The 23,997-nt window shown below is 40.5% G+C and overlaps 1 protein-coding gene across 1 annotated transcript in view; it reads left to right on the forward strand.

The window, feature by feature from the left end:
• ANKFN1 (ankyrin repeat and fibronectin type III domain containing 1) overlaps positions 1-23,997 on the forward strand; it is a 139,412-nt gene that overhangs the window by 17,878 nt on the left and 97,537 nt on the right. The window contains exon 4 of the mRNA XM_028093016.2: positions 183-296. Within this exon, the coding sequence (XP_027948817.1) occupies positions 183-296 (114 nt within the window). The remainder of the gene's footprint in view (positions 1-182; positions 297-23,997) is intronic.

Raw genomic sequence — 23,997 nt, forward strand, 5'->3', positions numbered from 1 at the left:
ACGATGGCAACAAATAAAGACCATTGAGACTTCTGATGAAAATGTTCAAAAGCAAAAGCTATTAGGCTCTACAAACAAATGTTTCCATAGTGTGTGTTTCAGGGTATCCTTTGAAGAGGCAGGAACATTGTCTAAAAAGGATTTGCGATGTTAAGATCCTTACGTTTTTCCTTCCGTCCCAGGAGCCCCCGAGGTGCCAGCCGGCGCCTGTCTCGTGGTGACCGGCAGCACCACGCTCACCGTCAGCTTTCAGGAGCCTCTTAGTGTCAACGCCGCAGCAGTAACCAGATACAAAGGTACCGGACTCCAGGTTTTTGTTTCACTGCTTTTTCTCAAAAAACAATCCATTGTTTGGGGATCAGCTGTGCGTTTTATATGTTTGTTTTTCCTGCTGATAGGATTTTTTCTATCCCGTGTACTTTTTGAGTTGAAATATTTCCATAGGCCCTCATGTACAGAGCAAAAGTTCACGAGAATAAGTCATAGAAAGGATGGACCACAGGACCAGGCTGTCATTATTCCAAGCCCCTCCAAAATATTATTAACTCCCAACTTCTTGTTGGAAAGGGCCTGTTTTGTGCATAGTATAGGGTTGAGGACAGCACTAAGTAGGGCACATGGAAGAATCAGCCTCGATCCAAGGAGCTCGGAGAGTGGGATATCACACATACTAAGTAGCGGGGCATATGAATTGATACCTGTAATAGCAGGTAACTAGGGTTAAGGATTAAAAAAAAAAACAGATAAGGGACATCGGGGGTCAGAAAAGAAAGAGGGAGGTAACATGATAGGATCAGAAAAGCCCCAAGGTGCAGGTGGCACTTGGCTTTCAAGGATGGCTAGGATTTGGACCAGAAGATGCTGAGGAGAAGTAACGTCCAAGTGGAGAGAACGGTGGGCACAGTTGATACCTATGAAGCAAGAACACACTCGGACGGGCAGAAGACAGCAAGAGAACCGTGGCTCCAGCGGAGGTGAGGGGTCATGAGAAGGCACAGTGAAATATAAGAGCAGAGAGAGAAATGAGGGCAGGAGGCAGGGGCCCACCAAGCCTTAAATTCAAAATTAAGGAGTTTCGACATTGTTTGATGAGCTGTGCAGAACCCTGAATAAGGCAGGACAGGATCAGAGGTAGACGGTGAAAGATTTGGGTCACAAGACTGTGTACGATGTACCGGCAGAGATATGGGCCAGGAACAGGGAAGTGAGTCAGGCAGCTAGCCAGGAGAAACCATGACAGCCTGATGTGGCAGAGGAGACAGACAGCAGAGTGATGCTGTGATGAGAACAGCCAAGGCTACGGAGCGCCTACTGTACACCAGGCACCGTGTCGAGCCATCCTCTGTACTAACTCCGTGTCATCTTCACAACAACCCTAGAATTGGGCAGTTAGGATTTCCACTTTGTGGACGAGAGGACTAAGGCATTGAGGTTAAGGAATTTGCCTAAAGACACAAAGCAGAGCCAGAAGTATCACATTATGTGGATTCTCGAATGTGGTGGACAAAAAAGAGCGAAATCGATTTTCCTGACTCAGGAGGACATATGGAAGTAGCCGGAACAGTCCTAAAACCTGGTAAAGTCTTCCATGCATATATTCCAAGATGCCAGCCCACAAGGCAGAAGTCCTATGTCCATGTAGTGTATGAGCCTCCTGCCTCCTTCCCAGGGCCTATTTCCCGGGAGAGTCTTCTAGGTCTGCAAAAATTACTCTGCCCACACCCTGTAGTTTTCTGAGGTACTTGGAGTTTTCCAGGTAACTCCACTCTGTTTGTGTTACCTTAGGTAAGGCAGCCTAGAGTGGGTTACCACTTTGGGTTTTCTGTATCAAAGAGAAGGCAGCCTGAGGGTACTAGTGACAAAAGACAAATGGAGCCACCAGGGTGGCCTCCCACAGCCATCCTTCGAAACAGTTCTGATACTTTTTCTTGGTTGTCTGCTCTGCCAAGACGTCCTGAAATTCAGAGCTAGTGTTTTCAGGCAGTGTCAGACTTGGACACTTTCCTCTCTCTCTCCCTCCCTCTCTCCAGCTCAGGGTTGTGATGAAGGGTTTCATCAGTGCCGCCAAACTCGACATTTTCTTCTTACATTTGATTAGTGAGCTATCGGGAGCTAATTTATCCAGACTGTCAGCTATTTAATACTCAACTATCATGCCAGCAAATTCTATCAGCATTCACATATTAACACGTCTCATCTCAGGAGACTTGCATTTGGGTGGGGTTGAAACGAAAGCCACAAGTGGGTTCTGTTAGTGACTGGAGGGGATTAATTAAACATTATAAATAGAATTGTCTGTTGCATTATGGAGTAGGTTTCCTTGTGTTAATCTATAAGGTCATAAATTGAGTCCTTAACGTGACCACCCTCAGGGGTTATTAAAACAGCTGACTGCCTACTGTACCCAGAGACAGCAGGACAGTTTTTAATTCAGAGTTGAAATAATTATTTAATCATGGAAATATTAACAAAATTACCCTGGAACAAGGCTAATTATTTTGTTTGCTTTAAAAAAGAAGAAACAATCGAGAAATCCACAGAATGAAATGTCAGTTATCTAATTGGTTAGAGGGAAGGCTTAACCCTACAGTATTTAGGATTTGGAAAACATCTCAAACTGCTCTCCAGAATTTCTGGGTTCATAAAACCTCAAGCCTGTTTTGACAACTGGATCTTCCCCCTTCATACCGAAGCCTGTGTTTCAAAGAAAATCTGAATCCTTCCGTTCCTCACATGTGTACACTCAACTCATCAACATGTCCCGATTTTTTTAAGAGTTTGTTGATATCCAGAAATCTTTTTAAGAGCATCTCTTTATAAGCCCTCTTCAGGCCCAGAGGCCACGCGCCAGGCCAGTTGCCACCACAACTTGGACGTTAAAGGCATCAGTTTCAGTTTAAAACCCAGAAACAGTTTTGAGTAAGACCCACTGGAGTTTTCTGCCTGCATCTTCCCTAAATGCAGGAAAATGGGGCTAAGAGAGTGACTGTTTTAGGTGTTTCTTCCTTGGATTCAAAGAGCGCTGGCATCTTTTGGTCCCATCTCACCAATTTCCATGGCTTACAGAGCCAAACTAGAGTTATTTCAAATGCTTTAATGCTTTGGACACTTGCCAGAACTTCATTCCGCATCCTCCCCCGCCCAACCCCCCCGCCCCGCCTTGGGTAACCTGTCTGCAGCTCCGGCAGAGGATAAGTCATTTCTCTGCAGCCCCAGAGCAGAGAACATTTTCATAAAAGTGATTTTGTTGCTCTTTGCCGGGTTGGAAATTGAAAGGACAAAGTATCCTCTAACGGATGAAGTGCGGCATCTGTTTTCCATCCACAGGATGAATTCTTTTCTATCTTTATTTTAAAAGCAGGGCTTGACATGGTCACCCTTTGGGGTTTGCCAATGATGAGATGCTCCAGTAGCTGCCCAGTGGGTGTGGGCAGTATGCTGGTTTGGGTGGTGCCCTTCCCCATCTCTTCTCACCTTGTTCTCTAACAGATTAGAAGCCACCACCCTAATTCCTTCCTACAAAGGCTTGTAATAGCAAAATATTTAACTGTTCTTCATTTGATGGCATTCTCTAAAAGAAAAAAAAAATTGAAAAGCATTTCTCCTTGCAGAGATTGCCAGGGGCTGGTAGTGGATCTGCTCCTGCAAAGACCAGGTGGTACTTCTGCCAACCACCACCCCCAACTTCTTTCCCAGAAAGAAAGGAGGCCGAAGAATTCCAGAGAGATGTCCAGGGGCACTGCAGCTTCTAGGAGGGAGAGTCCACCATTTGTCCATGAAAATCCTCGGGGTCGACAATTTGTAATAATAGTGTGAACTTGACTCTGACTTAATCATTTGGGCCATCTTTTCACAAGACTTAAGAAAAACCTGACTTCGTGGGGCTTGGGTGCACACTGCTTAGTATTTATATTATTTTTATGCCTTCTATTATTTTTCCCTCCTACACCTTGTAATTAGAAAGAGAAAAGTACGTTGCATTAGAGACTATAATTCTTTTCCATGTTTAATTAATTGAAGAATTAGTCTGATCCTAGGCATGAGGTAGCTACCCTCATCACTAGATTGAAGTGATTCAGTTTCACAAAACAAAAGGATTTATCATTTTAGTTAGGCTGTTTGGGTGGCGTTGAGGCCAAAAGTTTACAGATGAGAAGCAATGAGGAGAGGCAGAAGATGTTATGTCCAAGGGACAGGAAACTCAGTGGGTTAACATTTTTTGCATGCAAGTAAAAATATGGAAATAAGTTCAGCAACTAAATGTATGATGAGGAAAAGCAGCAGGTCCAGTGAGAGCAAGAGAATGGCAACACTACTCAAGTTCTTTCTTCTAAGCTGCCACAGGCTTTATAGGCCAGTTTTTGGTTCCTCCCCTGGTTGCTGAGCTGTCAGGATCCAGCCAGTTGACTCTTCCACCATCTTGTGAACCACCGTAAAACCCTTCTCCAGTACAGTATGTTGTAAAGAATAGCCTTTTTGCATTTTCTTCATTTAGGAAAGTTTTTAACCCTCAAACAATACAGTACAGGTTATATAAAAGACAAAGTAAAAGATTTACCCTTCCCCCAGTGTCCCATCCCTGTCACAAAACTAATCTGTTAGGAGTTCCATGTATGTCCTTACAAATCCTTTCCTGATGCACGTACCCACATGTATAAGCACACAGATGTATAGGTTTGTTTGTGTGCTAAAAATAATCACACTGTCTAATCCTACAACTAGATTTATTTTAAGATTTTATTTATTTGAAAAAGAGAGCGAGAGCACAGAAGGAGAGTGAGAGGGAGAAGCAGACTCCATGCTGAGTGGAGAGCCCCATGCAGAACTCGATCCCAGAACCCTGAGATCACCACCCAAGCCGAAGGCAGACACTTAACCGACTGAGCCACCCAGGCGCCCCTAGATTTATTTTTAATTCAGCAATATATCCTAATCATTCTTCCACTGATAGACATAGGTTGTTTCCTTTTTTTTTTTCCTATTATATAATACTGCAATCCTTGTATGTGTCTCTGTTTTACTTGGGCCAATATTTTCTTCTGGGATTATTAACTAGAAATGGAAAAGTTTATGCAGTCCCATTCTTTGTCTCACTCACCGGTCTATAGCCATTGTTAACCTTAAAAATAAAACCATCAAAAAAACAGCAAACAAACAACCCTCAGTCATTTCACCAGAGGGGGAAAAAAGGGGGGGGGGGTTATTTAGCAACGGCAGAGTTGCAGCTCATGCAAGTCGGTATAAGCAAGCTACAACAAGTCTAGGGAACAAAGGAGAACATCCTTTAAAGAGGAAAGGGGGCAGTTGGGTGGGGCTGTTATAAAACAAAGTCTATTGGAGTAAACTAGGAGTTTGAAGTATAGTGGCTTTCCACTGGTTGAGTTGTGAGGTCTCTGATTGGCTGTGCTGTTGCTGGGGCAAGAGAAAAACCTTTCTTCCTGCTTGGGGAATAAAGTAGTAGGTAAAGTACTATGGACATTCAAGGTACATCTCTTCCTGTTGGGTCATTGACAATGAGTGGTAGGGTGTAAGGGCTCCCCCTTCTGGCCTCCCCAATCCATTTTAAATGGTGTTTCCTTTTATTAATTTTCACACCATATAGTAACTTTATAGTATATTTTAACATCTGGTAGGGCAAGTCCCTCCCCATGGTAATCTTTTTCAAAATGTCACAGTTGTTTGCACACATGTTCTCCTCCAAATGAATTTTAGAATTGGTTTGTCAAGTTTAATTTTCAAAATTGTACTGGGGTAGCATCATATTCCTAAATTAATTTGGAGAGAATCTTTCCATCCAAGACCGGTCTTCCTAATCAAGTTGAATTTTATGTATTCAGGAAAGTTTCATAATTTTCCTATATGGGCCTTCTACGCTTACTGTTAAGTTTCACGGGGCGGGAGGAGTCTATTTAACAGGTTTTATGGCTATTATGAATGACTCTCTTTTCAAGATATATTCTCTAATTGGCTAGTTGTGGGACAATAGAAGAGCAAGTGCTAGTTCAAAAGAAATCTTTAGTTGGTTGCTTTGCTGAACTCAGTACTGGTGAGGGTTTTTTTTTTTTCTTTAGTAGATTGTCTTGCATCTTACGATTTTTTTTTCACACCATCTTTAAGTAAGGATCATTTTGTCCTTCCTTTCTAGTACTTCTTACTCTTTCTCAGATCTCACTTCATTAACTAGAGTCAATGTGGTTTCTAGTTCCCAGGACATTGTGTATAGTGAGACAGTAGATGTCCTTCTCTCTTACCTGCTTTTGTCAACGTGCATCTAATATTTTACCATTAAGTGTGACATCTAGGATAGGCTTCTGGTAGGTAACCTTTACCAAATTAAGGAGGTTCCATATGGATTATGATGAATGATATAGCACTGAACATAATTTTTAAATCTCCACTGTGATCATGGTCCCTTTAGTATTTCAAAAGTCTTTCAGAATTGTTGAACATCATTTATCTATTTTATTGGTTTGTTTGAAGAATTAACTTTTTTCATTCATGAAACCTATTTCTTGTTTATCTTCTATTTTATTAATTTCTGGCTTTAGCTTTGCCAATTCCTGCTACTTTCTGTTGGTTTACTTTATTCTTTCTTTCCCATTTTTTTGTTTTGTTTTTTGTTTTTTTAGTTTGAAAACTTAACTTACTTGTTCATTTATTTTTCTTGTTTTCTAGTCCATATATTTAAGGCTATAAATTTTCCCCTGACCGCTACTTTGTCCACATCCAAAAAGTTTAAAGTGAGATGCTATAATCATCATTTATTTATAAATACTTTATCATTTCCACTTTAAGCAGGGTTTTTTGGCAAGCCATTTTAAACTAAGTGGCCATATTTTTTTGCTATATTTTTAAGGTTAATTTCTAATTTTATCATAATAAGAAAATTTTTTAATATGTTCAGTACACTGTTATTTTATTTGTAGCTAAATCAGTGTATATGTACCATCGTTGGTGTTTGAAAAGAATGTGTAAACTCCATTGGGTATAAAGTGTGAATGTGTGTGTTGTTTAAATCCCTGTCTTTTTCTAAAGTGTTTGTCCCTTTGATCTTTGATCTCTGAGAAGCTGCTTTATTTGTCTTGCTTAATGCTCTTTGCTTCAGCTTCTATTTTGTCTGTAATTAACAGTGCTTTCTAGGTTTTCATTTGCCTGCTGCCTTTCCGTCTTCCTATTTTCATCCTTCCCATGACGTTTGAGAAGCATTTATCTCTTATAAAGAGTAGTTAAAATGATTTACTCAAACTGCAAGTTTGTCTCTTTTTATATACACTTTTTATTTTTTTATTTTTGTCCAAAGTTATCTAAGAATGGGATTAAAAAACAAATTTGTACTAAAAGGCTTATAATAAAAAAAAAAATTCTTCTCACCCTTCTCCTCAGAGCCAGCCAGTTCCAATTCCTCTAGTTCTTATAATTCCCTGTCTGCTTTCATTAATATGCTTCTGTGGCTCTTTCTTGATACAGCAATTGCAGGTCTTACGTATGCAGTTATAACTATAACAGAAAATAATTTAACTCTCATAATACCACACTCATCTGTAGTTCCTTATTCTCTCCACTTAATTATATTTCCATTTTTAGTTAAGTCAACAATGTTTATACTATTATGAGTGTGGACGTTTTTGGTTGTTGTTAACTAAAATTCTGACTTTAATCAGATAACCTTAGTTTCCACCTGATGTCTCTCTCTCTCTTTTTTACAATTTTATTTATTTATTTGAGAGAAAGAGCGAGAAAGAGAGCATGTTAGCAGGAGGAGGGGCAGAGGGAGAGGAAGAGAGAGAATCCATTGCAGACTCTACTCACTGAGCACGGAGCCCAGCGTAGGGCTCAATCTCATGGGGCCCCTGAGATCATGACCTGAGCCCAAATCAAGAGTTAGCTGTTCAACCGACTGAGCCACCCAAGTGACCCTGATGTCTCTTTTTTGTCCCAGGACCCCATCCAAGACCCCATATGACATTTAGTTATCATATCTACTTGAGCTCTTCTGGCTGACAGTTTCTCAGACTTTCCTTGTTTTTTGATGACCTTGACAATTTTGAGGAAGACTGTGCAGCTCTTTTGTAGAGTGTCCCTCTTTTGGATGTGACTGATATTCTTCTTCATGATTAGACTGGGGATATAGGTTTGGCGGCAGAAGACCACGGAGGTAGTTCTAGCCATTTTCATCCCATCAAATCAAGAGTACATGCTCCCAATATGACTCAATCACTCTTGATGCTGACCTTGTTCACCTGGCTGAGGTGTGTTTGTCTGGCTTCTCCACTGTAAATTTATGCTTTAACCCCTTCCATCCTGTATTCTTTGGGAGGAAGTCACTATGTGTGGCCTACCCTGAGTGTGTAAGTTTTGACATTGCAATGTCAAATAGTGTACCGTGATTATATTTCCTTACCTATATATTTTCCTCAAATCTCTAATTGCCTCTTTTCTCTTTCCTACCCTACTTGCCATTATCATATTCAAAATTTGTTTCAAATAATCCTTTCAGAGTAGTACCTATTTTCCCTCCTCAACCACTAGCTATTCACATTCCACTATCTAATAATAACTCATTGGGTTTGCATTAAGGAAATGCAAATTAAAACCACAATGAAAGGGGCACCTGGGTGGCTCAGTCAGTTAAGCCTCTGACTCTTGGTTTTGGCTCAGGTTGTGGGATGGAGCCCTCAGTCGGGCTCCTTGCTCAAAGGGGAGTCTGCTTGAGATTGTCTCTCCCTCTCCCTCTGCCCCTCCACACTCTCTCACACATGCTCTCTCCTCTCTCCCTCTCTCTAAAATAAATAAATAAATCTTTAAAACACACACAATGAAATTTTGCTACATGCCTATCAGAGTAGCAAAAAATTTGAAAATAGTGACAATACCAAATGGCAAGGATGCAGAGACATTGGACTGCTCAAACATTGCTCGTGGGAATGTAAAATGATACAGGCACTCTGAAAAACAGTTTAGCAATTTATTTAAAAAAGAAACCATACAAGTACCATACATCCTACCAACTAGTAGGCATTTATCCCAGAAAAATGAAAACGTATGTTCGTACAAAAACCTGTTCACTGTTTATAGCAGCTTTATCTGTAATAACCAAAAACTGGAAACAAGTCAGGTGACCTCCAATTTGGTGAATGGCTAAACCAGTGATGATAGATTCATACCATGGAATAATACTGAGCAATGAAGAGGAACACATTATCAATACACACAACAGCTTGGATGAATCTCTCTAGAATTATGCTGAGTGAAAATGCCAATCCATAAAGGCTACATAGCATATTGTTTCATTTACGTAACACTCTTGAAATAACAAAATTATAAAAATATAAAACAGATTAGTGGCTGCTAGGGATTAAGGAGGAAATGAGGAGGGAAATGGGTACATATGGCTCACTTTTTTGTTTTCTAGCTAATGGATATATTTTTAAACACTGTACCTTGTTTTTCTTTTAAAGGATTTGGAGAGAAAAATGGTAGGGTCGGCAGGCATGTGTCAGCTTGGCATCTTGATTCAATCTCCAGATCACTTCTCCCTCTTAACCGAGACTGAATGCTCAGTAAACATGACCTAATACTAATATTACCCTAAGCCAACATACTTATGAAAGCATTTCTGCTGTTTCAAAAAATTATGTAAGTTACCTAGGGGCAAACATGAAACTGGGTTTTTATATCAGCTGGTGAAGGATTATTCCTGACAGTGATTTCTTCTCCTGTTGTATTTGGAAAATTATAGATCATAGAGTAATTGGAATTTTCGGAATATGTGAGTTTTTCCCTAAGGTATGAGTTCCTTGAAGGAGGAAATCTTGGTCTTTTTTTCCCCCTCATCTTCTATATTGCAGTAGCATTGACCACCTTTCTGTTCTAAAAGCATTTACCCCACCATAGGACCTTTGCAGATGGCAATCCCTCTGCCTAGAACACTGCCCCTCCCATTCCCTGACCTTGTATCATTGATTGTTCAGGTCTCTATTATAAACTCATTTCTTCAGAGAGCATTTCTAAATATTTAATATAAATCATGCCTAATAAGTTCTACCATGCCTTTCCAAATAATGTTCACAAATTATACAAACATCTATTTTTTGGTATATTTTTTAGTTTAAATATATTTCTTTATTATAGAACTTTTAGAGTCTCTAAAGTTTCTTTATTATGTAACTTTTTAGAGTTTCTAATATATTTAGTAAATTATTTTCCAAACTTCACTTGACCGTCCGTCATTGGATGTTTCATGGGAATAATGTTTCATGGAACCATGAGCATATTTAGAGTATATTTAGAATTCTCAAATGAAGCTGACCATTAGCATCACCTTAGGATCCATGCCAGGGCCCCTTCCAAGACCAGTCAAATCTGAGTCTTTGCAGGATAGGGACCCAAGCATAGATACTTTTCAAGAGCTGCTAGGTCATTCTAATGTGCGGCTACACGGCGAATGTGTGGTCATATTTTTAATATGGGTCCCTCCCATCAGTCTGTAAACCTCCTGTGAGCAGGAATGTTTTGTTCGTCTCTGTATTCCTAGAACTCGGCACAGGGCTTAGCATATACATATATATGTGTGTATATATACATACATATTATATATATATATATAGTTAAGTATTCAGTGAATTCATTGTGAGTCACAATGAACACGATAAACATAGTCCACCTATTTATGGGGCTTAGAGGTTAGTGGGGAAAAGAAGGCTCACCAGCATAAGAATTCACTTCATAGTATAAAGAGAATCAGGTCCAGAGTGTTGAGGCTAGAGTTTTTAACTGACTTTGTCCAACACTGTCTTTCACTGAGCCTCACCTCTCATCCCTTTCCTTTATAAGTCATCCACAGTTCTGTTGGACCCACCCCCGACCCCCACCTTCAGTTTCATCCTTCTGTACCCTGCCGGCTCCCCTGAGCTCGCTGTCTTCAACACACTTGCCACTGGAAAGTTTCTGCAAAGGTGATCACATGACTACTGAGTAGAGTGGCTTATTTCTCCTCCTCCCCCTCACATACCCCTCCGGAACTTTGGAGCCACGAAGCCTCTTGGCGGAGAGGGAGGCCCACCAGGCAGCTCTTTATTGCCATGCAACTGTGAGATTCCTCCCCACATTTCCTCCTGGGGAAAGTCAGCCTGCCAATCGAGATTTAAGAGTGGAGCAGTGCATGGTGACATGCCAAGCCCCTTTCCCCCCAGCCCCATCACCACCTCACACCGCCATCCGCACCCCCGGACTGAACAAACTGTATCACTTACCCCCTGGGAGCCTGGCAGTTGCTGAGCCCAGATGCCACAGGGGCTGGTGAGTTTCCAGTGGCCACAGACAGAGGCAGGTCTCCACTCAAGGCACAACTCTGTCCACGACTGTCCAACTGGGCACACAGCTGGCACAGCAAGTGATGAGCAACTTCCGGGCCACCTTCTCCCCTTGGAGATTTTTCTCTTGATTCCTTTTTGGCCAGATCCCTTTGCAGCATTATAGTTTGTCAATAGCCCGCGACTCCTTTCTAGAATTTCTCTCCAGGAGAAAGTGTGTTTTTCTAAGAAATAGGTGTTCTAGTCTGAAGCCTAATTTCATGTGAGGGCTCAAAAATGAAACAAAAATAATCACCCTCAAGTCTGGAAGCTGAGGGGCCTCTCCACTCCGTGAGGAGTGCTTCCTTTTGGGAGATGGGAGGCAGGGGTGGTCCTTTGTGCTTCTTAAATAAAATTTTCCCAATTATAAAAATAATGTATGTTCCTTATATCAGCTAGAGTCCCAGCAGAAACAGAAGCATACTCAGCTCAAATTTTGAAGAAATTTTAATGAAGGGATTATTGACAGAGAGGTGAGCAGGGTTCATGAATGGACAAGGGATAGCAAGGCACCCAGGACCAGCTACAATGGGAAGCTCTTATCACCCCTACACTTGAAGGGAGAGGGGTAAAAGCCGGGTGGGGGCACCAGTTAGGAGTGGCTGTGTGAAAGGACACACCCATTGCCAGACCCAGGCACCGGCTGAACCCAACTAGAAGCCTGAGGGCAAGGGGCCCTTGGTGACGCAGTCCATAGGGATCAGCCTCCTGGAGACACAGAGCAGGTCAGTAAGGGTCAGTTTTTTTCTGGTGAAAAGCAGGTGGGGGACAAAAGAAAAGACCAGTATAGTAATTACAGAATATTGCAAAGGACAAAATTTATAAATGAAGAAATAAATCACTCGCCCTCAATCCTACAGCCCAAAGAAATCTAGTCTTTGAAGGAACTTTTGGTATTTTTTGACCCCATCGTAAGTTGAGACCATATATTTAATAATAATGGTGAACATGTGTCAAGCCCATACCCCATGCCAGGCATTGGGTCAAGGCTTTACAAGCATTGCTTCTTCTAAACCTCACACAGCCCTACAGAATAGGTACAATTTATCCCCTCCTCATGACTGAGGGACCTAAGGCAAAGAGAGGAACTTGCTGAGGTCCTACAGCCATGCAAGAGTCCAGTTTAACCTTAGTCCTCATCCCAGAGCCCCTACTCTCAGTGTCTCTGCTGTACCGCCTTCTTTTCCACTTCACACCCCATGTTATGACCTTTGCTTTGAAGCATGGCTTCAGTCCACTCGTGTTGCATGGAAGACATCAGTATGCATTTTATTCTTTTTTGATTGTTGGCTGTTCAAGTTGCTCCCAGTTGTTTCACTGTTACAAATGCTCCTGCCATGAACATCTCTGTATTTAGAGCATTTCCTGCATTCTAGAATGCTTCTTTAAAAGAGAATTCTACTCAGTTTTCCCCCATTGTAAAACCAGTCTTGACTGTTCTATCATTTTAAGTCACATAGTTGTAAATAGCTAAATGTGGACAGGAAAAGTAGTATTAAAATTCTCCAATTCTATCACTCCACTCATCCTCCGAAAAAAGAAAAAGAAAATTAAGTGAGGGGAAGCATAATAAGTCAAGGAGTCAAGGTACCCTAAATGGCATTCAAGCAAGCTGAAGACCCATCACCCCTACCTAATCCCACTGCCCTGGGTGTTAAATGGGGAAACAACCATGAGCCATGAGTTTGTAACACCCAGGAAGTACTGCATACGCAGTAACCAAATCCAGATACATGGGGTTCTATCTCTTCTAATCAACCACTTCTACTTCTTTTTTTTTTTCATGGACCAATCTAAGTTATTTAAGGCATCTCTTGTCATAAGCAAAGGGATGGAAGATCAGTACACTGGTCATCCTTTGATACAAGTAAGGAAGGTGAGCTTAAGGTCCCATATTCTCTTCTGGTCCATGTGCAGAGTCATGGTCCAAACCAGTGCTGTGGTCCCCACTGGGTGGTGGTCCAGGTTGTCTTTATTCATCTTCATAGCTGGTTGGAAGTGGGTTCAGTGAGAGTTATGGAAGAGAGTATGATTCCCATCTCCCCAGGGAAAGGGCATGGACCTGATGTGGAGATGGGGGTAGGTGACAAACTCGGGTCTCTTGGATCTCTCGTGCGGTCTGTGATGTGACTTCAGGAGGACATACAGGATGCTCACGCCCACACAGGGGAGTGCTACGAAGTAAGTGAGGGCCTTCCACGTGCAGGCTGAGCCCTCCCCACCATCAGCGCCGCCATTTCCGACCTGGGCCAACCACGTCTACTGCTGACAAGGTGTGTTAAGGATGATACACTGGTGGAGAGAAACAATTTATCAAGAGAACTTAGGTCAAACTTTTCACCTCCAAAGAAAAGTTGCCCATTGACAAAAAAAGGATTTAGGCTATCCTACAAAGTACTCTAACTTCTAAAAAATGTGTACTCAGTTTAGGGCAGTTCAGCTCATTCTTCAGTACAATAACTGATGAACCACTCAAGGAAAATAAGAAAAACTATTTTCTAGAAAATACCTAGATTCATTGGCAAGTGTTTGTCAAAATCTTGATTCGTCTGTTCCGTGCAAGGTGCTGATGATAACATGGTATAAACTAAGTCAAAGCTCCAGTCTTCTGGGAGCCTGTGACTTGTGAAGAGTCATATCACTGCAAACTCTGGTAGCAGAGCATGGGTCTGCATTAAGAGGGCTTTTAAACAGTGGAAGGAGCCCTAGACAGAAAGTCAGGGGGTCATCGTCCTCTGGCTCGGCTCTAACTAGCTAGGTGACCTTTTTAGGTAAGTCACACCTCCTCTGTGAACCTCAGTTCTGTCCTCTGAAGAAATGAGGGACTAGCACAGGATCAGTGATTTTCACACATCTTCGAGACGCTGCAAGGATCACATGGCAGGCCGGAGTTGGGGTAGGGAGAGTAGTGCGAGGTTTTCCAGACTCTGAAGTCGAAATAATTAGGTCTTCCTGTTGTATTCTTTCAGAGCATCATGTAAGTTTCCCTTATAGTCTTTTTCCCAGTTTGTAATTACATTTTTATCCATATATTATTTGCTTGATATGTTTCTCTTCTAGACTGTTATTCTTCATGAAGGCAGGGACCATGCCTATTTGGTTCACCATCATAAACCCAATGACTAGCACAATGCCTGGAACATGGTACATGATCATTCATTCATTCATACCTCTCATTTCTGGCCCTGAAGGTAGCTAATAATAAACTTAATAAATATGGAGATGATTAGTTTGAAAAGTACATACAACATTTCCTTCCTCCCTCTTCATTATTAAACCATGTGAAAAGAACTATCTTTGAGTTTTGGCTTAGCCCTGACTTCTTAGAAACTGTATGATCTTGGGCACAAAGGTCATAACTTCTCTGAGCTTTGGTTCCTTTTTTTTTTTTTTCATAAAATGACTAGGTTAGTCTATGATCTCTCAGCTCTCCTTCTGCTCTAGCATTCTGTGATTTCATGATTTTGTCCCTTCCTCAATCCAAAGAAGGTTAGATGAAGCTGAAGGTTCCGCATAGGACTCAGAGCTCAGTAACACAGAGAGAATCTCTGGGAACAAACGAGCTCTCTGGGGGAGAGATACTCAGAGAATATCTTAGACATTCTGAGAAGTGGAACCATGGATTGGCAAAGACAGAAGAGGCAAGTCATCACTCTGCCACCTGCTAGTTTTGTTGGTGATCTTGGGCAAACCATCTCTTCTGGGCTTCAGTTTCTCCACGTATGAAATGAGGACAGAAGTACTAGTCTCAGCTTCCCCATGTGACATCATAAGGATCAAAACAAATGAGGTAGTTTAAGTGAAAGTGCCTTGTAAATTACAGTGTGATATATATATATATATATATATTTAAGATGATGCTATTATCATCATTACTATTAGGTCACCATAAAGGTCATGATTCTAACACATTATAAAGCCAAAATAACTCAACCATGCCGTACTGGTACGTGATAAGCCAATGGATTAGAAGGGAAGCTTCTACCATAAGTAGCTCTATATGTAGAAATTTAGATATAAGATAGATATAAAAGTAATATCACACATAAGTAGGGGAAAGATGTAAAATTCAATAAGACTACTGGACAGAAAAAGAAAATGTAATTGGATTCACGTCTCATGGTTTATTGCAGCATAAATTATAAAGGGATCAGAGATTTCAATGTAAAAATAAAATGAAATGATAAAGTTCTGAGAAAAAAGTGGGCGAAATCCTTTAAAACTAGAGTAGGAAAGGCCTTCATCATTATGATTCAAGGTCTAGAGTAAATTCAACCTCATTTGAAAAAACTATCTTCAGTAGAAACAACTATAAGCAACATAAAAAAGACACCATTTTATACAATAGGCATAGACTCATCTTTCTAATATATAAATAGCTTTTGAAATCCATGAGAAAAAAAATGAGGGAAGGCTAGTTCATAGAGAAAGAAACACAGATGCCTCCTAAGCATATAAAAAGAAGTTCAATAGCACCTGGGTGGCTCAGTCTTTAAGCGTCTGCCTTCGGCTCAGGTCATGATCCCAGGGTCCTGGGATCAAGCCCCGCATCGGGGGCTTCCCTGCTCCACGGGGAAGCCTGCTTCTCCCTCTCCCACTCACTCTCCCTGCTTGTGTTCCCTCTCTCGCTGTGTCTCTCTCTGTCAAATAAATAAATAAAATCTTAAAAAAAAAAGAAGTTCAAATTCTCCCATTATAAAAGAAATGCAATTTAAAACAAACCTGAGGTATCTATTTTCACCTTTCAGAAGGGAAAAAATTCAAAAGTTTTAATACTCTGTGGTTTAAGTCGAGAAAACTGTCACTTTCATAGAATGCTGACAGAATACATTTTTAGGACCCTTATGGAGAGCAGTTTGGCAATATCTATCAAAATCACAAATGCAAATTACCTTTGACCCAGCCATCCTTATTAGGAGTATTTATCATACAGTATGCTTAGGGGTTTATAAAATGAAATATGCACAAGGTTATTTATATCAGCATTGTTTGTAAGAGTAAATTGCATCACATGCAGTTTATAAGAGTAAAATACAGAAAATCTATCAGTAGAGGACTAGTTAAATAAATTGTCACACGCATCCATATACAGAAGCTATAGGACAGAATGTGGAATGCATTATGTATTTATATGGAAAGATCTCCAAGATAAATTAAGTTCTAAAAAAAAAAGTTTGGAAGAGCATATATAATATGATTCCTGTTACATAAAATGGTGTGTGTGGGGGGGTCTATATTCATATTTGGTTGCGTGTGAATAAAGAAACCTGGAAAGATACATAAGACACCAAGAACAGTGGATGCCTGTGGCGGGGGGACGGGGGGGTGGGGAAGCAAATCTGGGAACTGGAAGATGGCAGCAGGAGCTGAAGGCAACTTATTGCTGTATTACCAACTATACCTTTTGATTTTGAACCATGTGGACCTATTCAAAACGTTAAATTTAATAAAAGGACCAAAAGAAAAAAAAATAAATTACATGGCATACAGGGGGAAACTGAGTGGGTCAAGGAAAGAACAAGCAAAGGAAAGAGACCTGTCAGACAGAAGTGGCCTAGGAATGGACTTACGGACGCAGGTCGAGAGACGTTCTGTACCCCATGCGCTGGGGTAGAAAAGCTCGAGAGTACACCTCAGAGAGAAAGGGAACAAAATTTTTCTTTCAGGGTCCACAGTGTTTTTCCTGTGTTGACAAACAGAGAATAATGCAGTAAGCCAAAGCAGAGCCAGAAAAAAGTATCTTTTGCCATTATTTCTGTGACCATAGTGGGTGAATTTCATGCAGCAGGCTCCCAAATTCTATGAAATAACAAATTTCTCCAAAGGAGTCTTTTGTAGTGCTTATTTAAGCTATCAGGAAAGTGAGGAGTCTTATATGACAAGAGTGTTTACATATTTAATTTTTGTGTAACATTAGAACCAGAAAAGCTCTCTCTTTAAGATGGGGAATATGTGACACATGCAGTTAATTTCCACATTAAATTATTGAATGAAAAATACACACATTATCCATTGCGACTCCAGGATTAGGTGAGGTCAAATTTTATTGCTTTTGGCCAAGGGCTTTTGTAAGACTTAACAAGGCTAAGAGCAGGTACAGTGTGATCTTTAGTATAAGTTATAGAGTTAGAATGAGGTTCTGAGTGAGAAAATACTTAGCATTTCAGAGGTAAGTTCATGAAAGTCATCATGAGACTAGCACATCCCCGTGTTGATTTAACTAGAACTTTATAAGATCGCTTTAGCTCTGGTTTCTGAAACTGCCAAGGTTCATGTATCCTCCTGACAATAAATAACCAACCTTTTCTAGATTGATCTGTAATGGATGCTAATTTGAATTACCCCCAAGAAGTTTCTGGCATAAGACCAAATAAACATGGCAAGGGCAAAAAGGGGGAGGAAATGTGGAAGATTCCCTAGCTCAGGGCTTCCAAAAATAAACATTTGATGGGTTAAAAATGTCTAAAAGTATCTGCCTTCAAGCCTGGTCATGGGCATGAAATCTGGAACAGGTTTAATTATTCTGTTAGGGTAAAGAGAATTTGTATCTGATAAAAAAAACAGTCTACCAAGCATGGCATTTTGAACAAAGTGCTGTTCTTAGATTGGTTTCTGTGAGAAACGTAGTAGAAGTGTAGCAGAATAACCGTCGGAAATATTTACTGAGCTCTTACATGGCCAAGCTACTGTATGTGTTGTATGCATTATCTCATTTAATGCTCTCAACAATCTTAGGAGGCAGGATCTATCCACTTCATTATTTAGATAAGGAAAATTAAGAAGTTGCCCAAGCTCGTAAGGGATGAAGCCAGGATACATATTCTTCCAAAAGGCATACCTATAACATCATACTAAACCTCCATTTATATTAAAACATATTCAGGCTTTTATTGTTCTATAGTCACGGGTCAGAGCTTACTTAAACGATCAATAGATCCTCTGTATCTGATGGTGGCTTCTAAACCACAGACTTGAATTAATGGGAATCCAATCTCTCACAGCTCAGAACTGCTGAAGTATCAGAGGACTAAAGGTAAGATAGGAAATAATGTATAATACTTTTACAAAGAATTATTGGCTACAGGAACTGTAGACCATTTTGACACCCTGTGCCTTTATCAGCTATAACTTAGGCTAGAATCATCTCAGAGCCAGAGTTCGGCAAAACGTCCAGATGCTTTCCTCAGTGATTGCAGTGACCACAGCTACTATTTTGAATATGAACTTTCTAGAAGAGCATTTTATTAAGCGTAAAAAGCTACATATTTAAATTCCATATATTGGTTGGCCCATCACAACATTCTGGGTGTCTTTCTGAAAATTATTGTAGGCGTTTTTCTAAGAGTTTTATCTCCCTAAGCACATATGTTTGTTAACTATATTCTCTCCATTTCTCTTCTTTGAGGCATCTGGTTAAGCCTGCGTTCCTATTATGCATTAGCAGAGATGTAAATTGCTAGTGGATTAGGACAAAGGCACCTGTGAAAATGACAGAAGCTTTTATGTGGACCCATCAGGAATACTCTCTCATATTATCCTAGAGGTGGAGGAAGACAACAATCAGATTCTTTATCTCCAAAACTACATTCAACTCACAGATCTTGTGAAAAAGCAACAGAAGAGAGGATCAGAGATACTAAGGCTAGATTACTGGAATAGCAAAAGGTTTCATTTCTGTTACCTACTTCAAAAATATTTATACCAGGTAAAAAATAAAGAGGGAACTAAATTTTGAAGTAGTCTATGGTATTGGCATCCTTCCTGGTTACAAAGGTAACCAGCCCCTGAACGATCAGCATAGTGGATTCTGTGGAGATGGTTAAATTGATACAAAAGCAGAAGTTTCTCCTCCCCTTTCAGACTGGGTTTGACCACAGGAATGAAAAATGACTAATAGCTGGGGGATGGGAGGAAGTCATGAGATCATGTTGCTTAGAAACACAAAAAGGTAAATGGTGTTAAGATTTTTTTTTAAGTCAATATCTTAGAATTTGTGTCTCCATCCTATGAGTTCTAAGGAAACAGCTGGATTGCAATAATCTTAAAATCTCACTCAGAGAAAACTGGAATTTTTAAGATGGAGGAGATACAACTTTCCCTATTCTTCCTGCTAAATACAGCTAAAAATACTGGAGTGATTTTTCTGAAAAGCCAGCTCAAACAGATGTTTTAAAAGACAGCCTGGGTCTCATAAAATATGAAAATGTCCGGCTTTCAAATGAAAATCATTCACAAGAGCAAGAACCAGGATGATCGCAAACTGGGTGAAAGAAGACAATCAACAGAGGCTGACAACAAGAGAACAGAGATGTTAGAACTTTCTGACACAGTCTATAACCATGATAAAAAATGTTTCAGCAGGCAATTACATACACACCTGGAACACACAAAGAAATAAAACACCTAAGCAAGGTAACGGAAAGTCGTAGCAAGGAAATGGAAAGTATAAAGAAAAACTAAACGCAAATGGTACAACCAAAAAACAGGGGCACTGAAACACCAAGTCTCGGTGAATATGCCCAACAGCGGCATGAGGGGAAGGTGGGAGAAAATCAGTGAGCTGGAAGATAGAACAGCAGAAATTACCCAGTGTGAAACACAGAGCGAAAGCAGACTGAAAATAAATAAATAAAGATAGATAGATAGACAGACAGACAGACAGATGGAGCACGAAGGACCAGAGGGGTGATAACAAAAGATCTAACACTTGTGTCGTAGGAGAAGCAGGATGAGAGGAGGAAAAGGGTAGTGCTGGAAAAGTACTTAAAGAAGTGATGGCGGAAAACTTCCCAATTTTGGCAAATGACAGAAACCTACAGATTCCAATAGCTGAGCAAACCCCAAACAGGATCAATCAAAAGAAGTCCATATCAAGACACAAAATAGTCAAATTTCTAAAAACTAAAGACAGAGAAAAAAGAATCTGGAATGCAACAAGAGAAAACACCTGACCCTCAGGAGAAAAACCATTCAAATGATAGCAGATTTCTCATCAGAAACCGTGGAGTTCAGCCAGAAGTGGAACACTATTTTCCAAGCGCTGAAAGAAGAGAATTGTCAGCCCAGAATGCTATGCTCTGCAAACTAACCTCTCAAAATGTGAGCGAGATTTTTTTTGTAGACCTAGACAAGGCTTTTTTAAGTGTATATTGAAAGGCGGAGGAACTAAAATAGCTACAATAATTCTAAAAAAGCAGAATACAGTGTGGGGAGGGGTGGCGGGGACTGGTCTGCCCAATGCCAAGACTTTATTGCAGAGCTGCGGTCATCAAGGCTATGTGGCATTGGTGACAGGACAGGCACCAAGGCCAGTGGAACAGAAGAGACCCCAGAATTTGAGCCACACAAATATGCCCAGCTGACTTTTGACAAAAGCAATCCAGGTGCCAGCAGATAACCTTTTCAACAAACAGTGTTGCAGCAATCGGATATCTAGAGACAAAACAAAACAAAACCTTTACCCAAAGTTTCAAACCTTGTATAAAAATGATGTAAAGTGGATCATGGACTTAAATATGGAAGGGAAAAGAAAAAATAAACGACTGAATTTGTTAGTATTAGTGATCACTAGCAAGTTTTTCATTTTATTTTTGTCTGTTAGTGTTATGTTCCTTGTTTTAAAAACAAATATCTTCTTCAAATTTATGCAAAAAGCCCATAAATGGGATGATTTCCATTAGTAATGATTATAAAACTACTTTGGGAAATGCTGAAAATTTTAGAGGTTTCCATGGGAAGAATTCTTTTTTTTTTAATTCCAGCATAGTTAACATACAGTGTTACATTAGTTTCGGGTGTACAATATAGTGATTCAACACTTCCTACATTGCCCAGTGCTCATCATGACAAGTGCCCTCCTTCATTCCTGTCTCCTATCTCCCCCATCCCCCCACCCACCTCCCCTCTGGCAACCATCAGTGTGTTCTCTGGAGTTGAGTGTGTTTCTTGGTTTGTCTGTCTCTTTTTTTCTTTTGCTCGTTTGTTTTGCTTAGAATTCATTTTAAAGTCTCATATACTTAAAAGCTTTGTCCTCGTGGCATCTGAATAAATCCTGATCACTGACTGCTCCATGATGAGAGCCTTACACAAGTTCATCAGCATCTCTTTAAATGAAACTCACATAAGCCTCCATGACCTCCATTCCTCCTCCTTAAGCCAGGTTGTCCCCAGTTAACAAAATCATGACATTAATACTCTTATTATGCCTATTTTTTCCTAAAACCTGGGTTTTATAATAGGGGAAGAACAGGTACTATTTTTGAAACGCAATCTCAATTCCCTTCCTCATTGATTTGAATTTTTTTCCGTGTCCCTCTACTTGTTAGCTGCATGAACTTGAGCAAGTACTTACCCCTCCGGCCTCAGTTTCTTCCTAAAATAGGAAGGCAGTGTTTCTGCTGTTTTCAGAGTCATAAAATGGAGCCCACAGTTACTTAAATAATATATAATTTAAAAATGAGAACGGACAGTACAATAAGCAGGAGAAAAGCCAGGCCAGTTTTGAGAGTCGAAGCCCCAAATGACAGACTTCCCATTTTCTTTGCCCGGAGAATAACATCGTGTTGTTATTACTGGGAACCTACTAGAACTCTCCAAAGTCTATATTCTTCTCTTTCTCCAAGGAGTTAGATCTTAACATGGTTTTGTCCGTGCAGGAGGAAGAGCACTCGGGGAAGCTTCATCTTCCCTATTGACAGTTTCTGTGAATCAGAGTCAGTTCTGTTAGCTTTGTTAGTCGGGAAGAAGGACTCTAATTTCTTTCAAACTCTGTTTCAGTTGTTCTCACTTGGATAGCTCTAGCTACTTAACAGAAATAGTGTGCTAAAACTTCCCCAGAATTTCCGAGTGAATTTATTTGGTCATTATTAAATGGTTTCTTTTTGTTTTTTTAACTTTATTTTATTATGTTATGTTAGTCACCATACAGTACATCATTAGTTTTTGATGTAGTGTTCCATGATTCTAGCAGTATCCTTTTAAACCTACCTTCTTTTCTGTTCATTTTATTCTTCCATGTTGAAACAGTTAAATCTGTTTGACACTGTGGTGGTAAATTCTTTGGTATTTGATAAGGAATTAACGAAGATAAAGAATGTGTTTGTGTTGGTTTGAGGGTCTTTGAGATCAGGGGAAAAAGGTTTGGTTTTATGGATCTTTTGCTCATGTTGTCTGAACGATTTCTGGAAAATCAAAATCCAGCAAAAGTTAACAAAAGAACTGGGATTTTTAAAAAATGGTCTTAAGAGATGACCATTTGTTTTAAAACATTAATAGTAAAACAGTGATTAAAAAATAAAATAAAAAATAAAAAGGCATAAAAATGAAAATATATAAAATCACTTTTTTAGAAAAGAGTTTTTACTTAAAATGGTGATATGGTGAGATCTAAAAAGCAAGAACAAAATTGTAAAACACTATGAGCCACAGGCAATATGTAATAATACATAATAAAAGAAAACCCCAGGGTTTTGGAATTTAACAACCAAGGAAAAGCCGAGATCATCTGGCCCAGCCTATTCTTTTAGAACTGAGGAAACTGAGTCCCAGAAAGGTAAAGGGACTTGTTCAAGGTCACAGAGCCAAGATGAAAATCCAAGATCCCTGCTCCCAGCTCACTATTATGTCCCTGATAGCATATACTCCCCAAGTAAAACTCACCAGCGAGACCTGAAGCCCAGGCAGGGGACTTCAGGGGTTAATGCGCCTAACCCACAACCTGAGGAATCTGTAGAGTTATGGTGAGGTTTCTGGAGTTTGCAGAAGTTGAGAATTATCAACAAGAGGAGCTTGTTCAGCTCTGATCTCCCTGGGATTAGAATAACATGCCGAGGGCTCTTCCACCCTTGCTACTTCTCCTGGCATTAGAGGTTCCTTCACACCTCAGCCCTCAAATCCCTGCACTTCTACCTGGAGTGGATGGTGGGAAGCAACATGGCGAGTAGGAACCTCAACCTCAACAGCTGGCCAACCCCCAGTCAGCAGTGCATGGGAGTGGCCCACTGGCCTTCCCTCTCCAGGACAGTGGCTGTGATCTTAAGGAACGTAAATTCAAGAGTCTGATTTTGCTATTTACGTGAATTCTTTTGAGCATGACCAGCTTTATGTGGTGATGACCACATGGTCCATACTCCTGAACATGCAAACAGTCTTTTCACAAGCTGGCTCCAAACCTCCCTCCTGGCTTTATCTGCCCCCAGTTGTCCTCCTCCAGCCCCTCCAGGGCTGACACCACAGAGCAGCTCACCTTACCTGGGGACTCGTCATACATCTCGTGCCTCCCACCCTGGCACACATTCCCTCTGCACGGCATGCCCTTCCATCTCCCTCCAGCACCTAGACTGAACAGACAGACAGCTGACTGGCTGAATGAGTACATGGGAAATGGGAAACGGGAGTGAGTGAATAGTAGAAAATATGAGGAGCACTAGAAAAACCTGCCATCTGAAAGTATCTCCGGCTCCCATCCAACTGAACGTTCAGCCTCTCCCGTGTGAGTAGCCTCGCACAGGTGCTGTGATTACCAGCCAGGAAGTGGAGAGCAGATAGTTGAAGTAATGATCATGATCCTGAAGCCAGAGTAGTGAAGTTGGCAAAAAAAAAAAAAAGAAAAAAAAATCCTTTTTCTAATGTTACAGGGAACTCAGGG

Source organism: Eumetopias jubatus, unplaced genomic scaffold (assembly GCF_037043125.1).
Source record: "Eumetopias jubatus isolate StellerSeaLion01/CBP00866 unplaced genomic scaffold, mEumJub1_p1.0 scaffold_10, whole genome shotgun sequence".
In the NCBI taxonomy this organism is placed as follows: domain Eukaryota; kingdom Metazoa; phylum Chordata; class Mammalia; order Carnivora; family Otariidae; genus Eumetopias; species Eumetopias jubatus.